General features: G+C 36.3%; 2 protein-coding genes across 2 annotated transcripts in view; both read left to right on the forward strand.

Moving 5' to 3' along the window:
• Positions 1-8061, forward strand: part of LOC135219997 (ras-related protein Rab-2A) — a 245670-nt gene that overhangs the window by 99551 nt on the left and 138058 nt on the right. The gene's annotated exons all lie outside the window — the stretch shown is intronic.
• LOC135219995 (exosome complex component MTR3-like) lies at positions 4371-7788 on the forward strand. Its single transcript, XM_064257278.1, has 4 exons — positions 4371-4532; positions 4963-5093; positions 6977-7099; positions 7552-7788. The coding sequence occupies exons 1-4, from the start codon at positions 4385-4387 to the stop codon at positions 7771-7773; spliced, it is 624 nt and encodes a 207-aa protein (XP_064113348.1). The 5' UTR covers positions 4371-4384; the 3' UTR covers positions 7774-7788.

The following is an 8061-nucleotide window of genomic DNA, read 5'->3' on the forward strand; positions in this document are numbered from 1 at the left end:
CGGCGCCAATTCCTCTTTGGCCCATTGCCTAATTTTTTTTGTTAAGAACTCAGCTGTTCTGCCTTTTGTGCCAGTTCCAATTGAACAGGGACCAAGTCGACCCCAGACAAGGACATGTGTCTGATTTTTTTTTAACTAGCAACCCCTCCAAGGACGGGGTACACCCTAGCCCAAGCGTCTTCCAAATCGCCGCCATTTTGGACGCCTCCAACACTGGAAGAGAAGAAAATGATGAAAAAACCTCATCCTTCTCGGGAACCAAAAAAGCTCCCGAGGAAGAGGGGGGCTACATTACAAATATTACCCTGGTGAACTCCGGATACTTCCATCGATGAATCAATGGAAGAAAAGGAAGGAGATGCAGGGACAACACTACTATGGGGGTTGACTACTACAGAAGATGAAGCATCGGGAATAGGAGCAAAGCCCTCCCAAGTAGGAGGAGTTGAGACTCTCTGATGTTCCCTCTTGCCATAAAACTTCCTCCACTGCTCCCTAGGCCATGCCCGGCATTCCGTGCAAGAATTTTTAATAGTACAAAAATTTGAATGACTCCTACTGCATGTGATGTGAGGGTCGGTCTCTGCCGAAGCCAAAAAAACAAGAACACAGAAAACCAGGAATCTATGGTACTCCGGATCAGCTATGTACTTTTTTTGTGGGGCGGGGGGAAGGTTGGTGTGGCCATAGGTTAGGATGCATTAGCCTACATTATGTCAGGTTAGGGAGGGTTTAGTTGTATTCCTCCTGAAATATGACATTTCTTTTCGGTTTTCATTTGTTTTCAATGGTTTCTGTATTGGTTTTCTCCTGGAAATCAATACAGGCAGTCCCCGAGTTACGAGGGGGGTTCCGTTCTTGAGACGCGTCGTAAGCCGAAAATCGTCCTAAGCCAGAACATCATAAAAAATCCTAAGAAAACCTTACTTTTAATGCTTTTGGTGGATTGAAAACTATATAAACTGCATTCTTATTGCATTTTTCATCAAAAAAAAACTTCAAATGTTTATTATTTGGCATTTTTGGTGTCATATTTCATCTGCCAGATGAGTGTTGTAGGTGTTGTAACCCTGGAACATGCGTCGTAACCCTGGAAATAATGTTTGATGAATATAATTGAGAAGCGCCTTAACCTCGGAACGTCATAACCCGAACCCGTCGTAACCCAGGGACTGCCTGTAGTTGGTTTTCTCCTGGAAATCAATAGTTTCTTGAAATTTACATCCCCATTTACAAAATTGGATATCTGTAAGTCACCATGAAATTCATTTGAAAAGCATGAAAATACACCAGCAAAAATTAAGACAGTTTTCATGTGCCTGATGCATTGTAATTGTTCAATAGGCTGCATTTCTTGATATTTAGTGTCTCCGATGAAATCCATACTGGAACTTGTATCTGTTGGTATTCTGAAGTGGGCATTGCTAGAAAATATGCTCTAATTATAAAATGTGCTGCATCTAATCTTCATATGTGAAAGTAGTGAAACCAGATGACAGGAAAGATCAAATAGGGACTTTCTAAATTGCAGTGTTCTTACTTTTACTAGTAAATAGTACTATATCATACTATTTAGTGGTATATTTACAGTAGACTATATTGTTGAAAAAAAGGCCAAAAATCAATGTGATTCATATATTTACTATTGGCTCTAGTATTTAATTCTGCTTTGATGAGAAGTAAAGGTCATGTGTATGGTTCATTTTGTAAAATGTTAGTAATACATTTTTCCTCTGCAACATTTTCCACTGGGGTTGACTGCGGTTTAGAGGACAGAGTGGTACATTTGCCAGTTATGGTTGGCAATCATTTAGGATAAGAAAGGTAACATCAGCACATACACAGCCTTCCCACCAGAAGTAAAGAAAGACCCTCCTATTTCTCCATTGGACGAAGTCCTATTATGCTTAGTAGGTCAGCCTAACCAATGTATGTAGTACATAGACAAAGATATTACAAATAGATTTTTCCTTGGAAGTGTAGGATAAGACTCCAGTTAACTGGAAACTAACATGTCAGTACTACCCAAGACAAAAATGTCAACTACCCTATTTCAGTGTGAAATGTCTCGCATCTGATATTGTGGTGTTGCCTTTTTAGTTATTCTTATACATCAACTAGTATATTAATAAACACTGTTTCCCATAAATTTGTTAAGAACATTATTTCCATTGTTTACAGTACTGCACTAGAAATTCACCTTCTTACCAATCATTTGTCACTTTCTACCTAGATGCCTTTTTTCAGGTCCTTTGTTGAATACATTATTAATTACACCAACTGTTAAATATAGCTTGAAAATGAGACAAAGAATAGGTCAAGTAAATTTAGGTGAAAAGTCATATATATGCTAAGAATCATCCCACTGCTTATAACATATATTCAGGTAAAAATGTTTCCAACAATTGCAGTCTAATACATTTAGTGATAGTGTTCAAATACAACTAGATTAGTATGCTGTTACTGACAATCATGTCAGAAAGTACCTTGTGAAGAAATAAAAAGAGAGCAAATGTTTGAGATAAAGGGAATGAGAATGGTCCTTTTGTGACTTTGAAACGTTTTGATGTTCAAGAATATCAATTATAGAAATTTGAAGTGTCATTGTTAGCTCCAGACTCCCGGAGCATGCATAATACAGGCAGTCCCTGGCATATGATGGGGATTCCGTTCTTGAGACGCGCCGTAAGCCATAAATCATCGTAAGCTGGAAAATCATAAAAAAAAAATCTCAAGAAAACCGTACTTTTAATGCTTTAGGTGTATTAAAAACTATATAAATTGCATTTGAATTGCATTTTTCATCAAATAAACCTTCAAATATGGATTATTTTACATTTTCGGAGTCATATTTCTTAAGTCAGATTGGTGTCGTAAGCATTGTAACCCCGGAACATGCATCGTAACCTCGGAACGTCATAAGCCAAACCCATCGTAAGCCGGGGACTGCCTGTAATTGATTTCTGTAATCCAAGCCATAGAATTCCATATCCGAGTCTTCTGATGTGTCTTGTACTCAACCTATAATGAAAATTTTGATTTTTAAAGCTCACAGACAGACACCAAACTGTTGAGACTACCAGAATTGCAAAGGAATTTACAGTTAGTTTCTGTTGACTTCTCTATCTTTATCAATTCTAGTTGAAAAGTATCTTTATAATATGTAAATAATACTAGTATGTTTTCATGATGTTTTTCCTCAAATGGTGGCTGTTTATTCTGAGGAATAATGTCCAATATAGGTACATAACTCCTGTCCAAGGTATGTTTATGGAATATATAAAATTTGTGTTGCTAATACGTATATACTACATACTATGAATGTATAGTTTTGTGTTGCTATTCGTATTTAGTGGAATATTTAAGTATATTTACATAGGCTGCCTTGATAGAGTCAAACCAGATTTCAAACCTAACAAAAAGTTGGAGAGCCTTTGATTTAAAGACACTGTTTTTTTCATGTCTGTTTTAAGACTGATGTCCATTGGTAAATCAGTTACTTTTCATTGCTGTTATATGAGATTTGTTACCTTACCAAAGTGCTGTGTCTTGGACGTTTGCGGTCATTTGCCTCCACTTCTCTCAATCTCTAGCCGCTTGTATTAGTTGATTTGCAGTATAATCTCCGTCCAAGTCTCCCACCAAGCTGTCCAAGTATTTCACTCTTTATCTACCTCTCGCTTTCCTCCCCTCCATCTTTCCAGTGCGGCGCAAATGCTCTATCTTCTCACGTCTTATTATTGTCCAACAAAATTCATTTGTCTTCCTTATTTCTCTTCTCCGTCATTATTATTGTCCAACAAAATTCATTTGTCTTCCTTATTTCTCTTAGAAGGGCTCTTTGTGTTCCAATTCTTGTTAACACCCCCTCATTGGCACTCTATCTGTCCATGATATTCTCTGCATTCTTCTTTAAAACCACATCACGGCTGCATTCAACTTGGCTTTCAGTTCCCTGGTGATTGTCCAGCTCTCTGATCCATACATGAGGGTGGACCACACATACGTTTTCAGAGCTCTTGTTCTTGTTTGAGTTTCAATTCTGTTATTTGTTAAAAGGTTTTTCATATTCTTAAAAGTTTTTTTTAACTATCATTATCCTCTTCTCAATATCTTGTTTTGCTCTCGCATCTTATGTTAGTAGACTGCCCAGGTAAACAAAACTGTTAGCTTGTTTTATAGTTATGTTGTTCATTAATATATTACAATTTGGTGGATCTTGATTCTTTGATGCAGCTACAACTTCTTTTTTTCTTACATTAATTTTTAGTCCCATTTTTTCACTCTCCCTGTTAACTTTGTCTACTAGTGATTGCAGTTTTTATCATGGTTTAAAAACTTCAATTTCATAATGAACTTTGAAATTCCAGGATGACACAGCAAAATGGCTGCTGGACGTGATTCCCGTCGTATTCAAGGTCCAGAGAAGTCCATCTCTTACACAGTATTTCAACCAAAAGAAAAGAAGCCTTTCTTGGGAGATGATGGAATGCGTAAGGATGGACGATCGGCCATTGATCCACGAAAACTTTGTAAGTATGGTAGCGTATTCTCTTTTTATAGTTTGTTACTGTTTTTAGAATAATGAACATCCTATGGACATCCCTTCTAAGTTTATGGTGATTAAAAGGGTTTCTAGTTAATATTTGTGATACAGTATACTGTAGAGTAGGGTTAACAATAGGGTGTGCTGTCTTTTAAGTTTGGCTTTCCAGAGTCTGTGTCGTATGCTTAGTAAGTTTCTGTCTGTAGTATTGGATCTAGAAAAAGTTTGGATGGAATTTTTAAAGACTTAAGATATGGAAAATTTCTTTTATTTTATTCCAGGAACTTGTAGCTTATGAATTATAGGTTTCATAAATGGAAATATATGTTAGAATATTTTTCTGTACTTTTTATTGTATTGATATATTTTTTTACAAAATTTAATGAATAATTAAACTATACATGATTTTTTTCCAGTTATGAGTGTGGGTATTATAAGTCAAGCCAAAGGTTCATCATATTTGGAAATTGGAAATACTAAAGTGTGTTGTGGTGTATACGGCCCAAAAGACATCCAAAGAGGTAACGACTTCAAAATGACTGGACAGGTATTTTTAATTGAGTATTCATTTTGCAAGTTCGAGTGGGAGTTGGGGCAGAATGTGTATAGGATAGAGATTGGAGAGAAATTGCATATCTAACTAGTACATTGAAAATGTTTTATGATGGTATGGTATTTTTTACTGGATCCTTTTTGATATGTACTACACAAGCAAGAAACAGGAGGCTTGGCCACAAACCCATTATCTTACTCTAGAGAGTGCCCATAGCAACTCTTGGACACTCCTAAAGGAATCATTTTCCAACTGGCCCCATAGGGGGAAGTGTACCTCACACAGTGCGTTACTTAAGGTTCTTTGCAGCATCCTTTTTGAACCTAACTGCAATACCTTTCATTACTTTAACTATATGTAACTGTTTATATTCTTCTTCCACCTTTCCACCCTTTCCTAACAATTGTTTCAACAGTGCGACAATGAGATTTTGTCCTCCTGTTACACCCATAAAACCTTTTTAGTCTCTATTTCCTTTTCAGTGCTGACTTGACCTCATAGACCCCCACCTTTGGCTTAAATTTGGTATTCCATTCCATTTCATTCTTCGACTGGATGTGTACCTAGACTCCGATGCACCCCTGGTGGCAGCTAGTCATTCCCTGTTTGGCTGGTTTTTCTTACAATGGAATTTGTGGTATTTGATCTCTTTACAGTGATTCCGAACAATGTGTGGATTGAGTTCTTTAACTGCCACCAAGGGTGCTTTGAAGTCATATGTACAAGCCCAGCCAAGGGAAACTTTTTTAAATGGCGTTTTAGAATTGAACTGGAAATCAGTAGGCTACAATAAAGCTGTGTTTGTGTTAAAAATTTTGTTAGAATTTTTATATTAAAATATTTTGAGGTGGTGGAAAAATCAGGTGTATGTAGATCATTTAAGATTTTACTTTAGAACTTTTTAACCTTTCATTTTTTTTCTCCAATTGGATATACTGGATGAAAGTTTAAATTAGGTTGAATTGTGTGTGTCCTGGGGATGATTATGTTACAGGCAGTCCCCGGGTTACGACGGGGGTTCCGTTCTTGAGACGCGTCGTAAGCCGAAAATCGTCGTAAGCCGGAACATTGTCAAAAATCCTAAGAAAACCTTACTTTTAATGCTTTGGGTGCAATCAAAACTATGTTAACTTCATTCTTATTGCATTTTTCATCAAAAAAACCTGTAAATGTTGATTATTTTGCAATTTTGGTGTCATATTTCATCTGCCAGATCAGCGTTTGTAGGCGTCATAACCCGGGAAATAATTTCTGATGAATATAATTGAAAAGCGTCGTAACCTCGGAACGTCGTAAGCCGAGACCGTCGTAACCCGGGGACTGCCTGTATATACAATGTCTTGAACCATTTGAAACAAATTTGTTTCACAGAAGAATACTTTGCTTATATGTACACAAGCAAATATTGATAAAGGAATGTTTGCTATGCTAGTGTGTATGTGGTCTGACAAAACGTTAATTAAGGGATATTCAGTTTGAGGATGTGAGCTAGGCTAAATGAGTGTACTCTGAAATGTGCTTTTACAGGGAAATAAAGTAGTTTAGCTGAACCACCAAGTCGGAATTTTAGGCTGTTTTAGGCATTTAACTTAAAGGACTGATATTCAGATGAGGTCAGCATTGGAGGAGAAGTTGAAGTTGGACAAACGAGTGGGAAAAGAGCAAAGGGAACATGAAAAGAAGAAATGAGGAAGCAATGATCTTAGAGTTGAAAGAATGCTGTTACAGCAAAGGTTTAGTGCTGCTTACAGTGTGCTGTTCAAGGAAGAATGTGAAAAGTACAGAGAATATTTGGATAGGAATGACAGTCTACCTTTGAAATTATAGACAGGACATTGATATAGTATTGATGAATCATTTCATTACTTTCACTTCAGGTAATGTGTGAAGTTAAGATGGCTCCATTTTCCAACATAATTAGGAAGTCTCCACAACCAGACAAAAGGCAAAGAGAAATGAGTAGACAAATGAAGGAAGCTTTAGAGTCTGTTATTGTATTGGTAAGTAAAAAAAAATTGGTTTTATGAAAATTGTGTATGTTACTGTACGGTTTTATGAAAATTAATGTGTATATTACTTTACCTTGCTCTAAGATTACTGATGAGTGTGTGAGTGAACAAAAGTTTGAAGATGAGGAAAGAATGCCATAATTCCCCTTATTCATTTTCAAGATTATAAGCATGGCAATTTTTACTTGGATCTGAAATTTTTCCATGGAAATTGGTTTTGAAGATGCTGAGACATGTATTTAGAGAATGATGTACAGAATGTAGTTGAAGCAATTTTTGTTAAAAACTTAATCTTGGACTTCCTATTTAGGGCTTTAATAAATCTTGTCTTCTGTATTTTGTAAGTTGAACAAACAAATTACATACTAGTAGATACATTGAGTTTATCACTGATTTGCACTTATGAGATGAGAGTATGTAAAGATGATGTTTTTTCTTTTCAGGAAAAATTCCCAAAGTCACAAATTGATGTTTATTTAACAGTCATAGAAGATGATGGAGGAGCATTATCAGCATGTATTACTGCAGCAGGATTAGCCCTTTGCCATGCCAACATAGACGTATATGATTTTTTAATAGGCTCCACTGTGGTATGTATAGATTTTCTAGGTTTGCTAAAGTCCCTTCAAAGGTCCCTTGTTATTTGTATTGTCATTATATTTTAAGCAGAGGAATCTTAGTTCTCTTGTCAGTTTTGACTTTGACAAATTCATTTACTTTATACTGCTGCTATCATGTCTGGTCAAAGGTAGTTTGACCCAAATTAGTTGGTGGATCCTTCTTGTCTGTCCTTACAAATTTCTGCTTTGCTTCTTTTTTGTGTCAGACACAGATATGTGGTAGATCCCTTCATTTAACCTAGAACTTTAGTGCTAACATCCTCACTTGTTTCTGCCAAGGGTCAATTGTATTCCATATACAGTAGTGCCTCAAGATACAAAATTAATCGTTCC

The sequence above is a fragment of the Macrobrachium nipponense genome, chromosome 1, assembly GCF_015104395.2.
Source record: "Macrobrachium nipponense isolate FS-2020 chromosome 1, ASM1510439v2, whole genome shotgun sequence".
Classification (NCBI taxonomy): domain Eukaryota; kingdom Metazoa; phylum Arthropoda; class Malacostraca; order Decapoda; family Palaemonidae; genus Macrobrachium; species Macrobrachium nipponense.

Bases quoted from the DNA above. Each gene is read 5' to 3' on its own strand.
- LOC135219995 (XM_064257278.1), top strand. From the start codon at position 4,385: ATGGCTGCTGGACGTGATTCCCGTCGTATTCAAGGTCCAGAGAAGTCC. The intron at 5,094-6,976 runs GTATTTTTAATT...CTTTCACTTCAG, and splicing joins ACTTCAAAATGACTGGACAG to GTAATGTGTGAAGTTAAGAT. The intron at 7,100-7,551 runs GTAAGTAAAAAA...TTTTCTTTTCAG, and splicing joins TAGAGTCTGTTATTGTATTG to GAAAAATTCCCAAAGTCACA.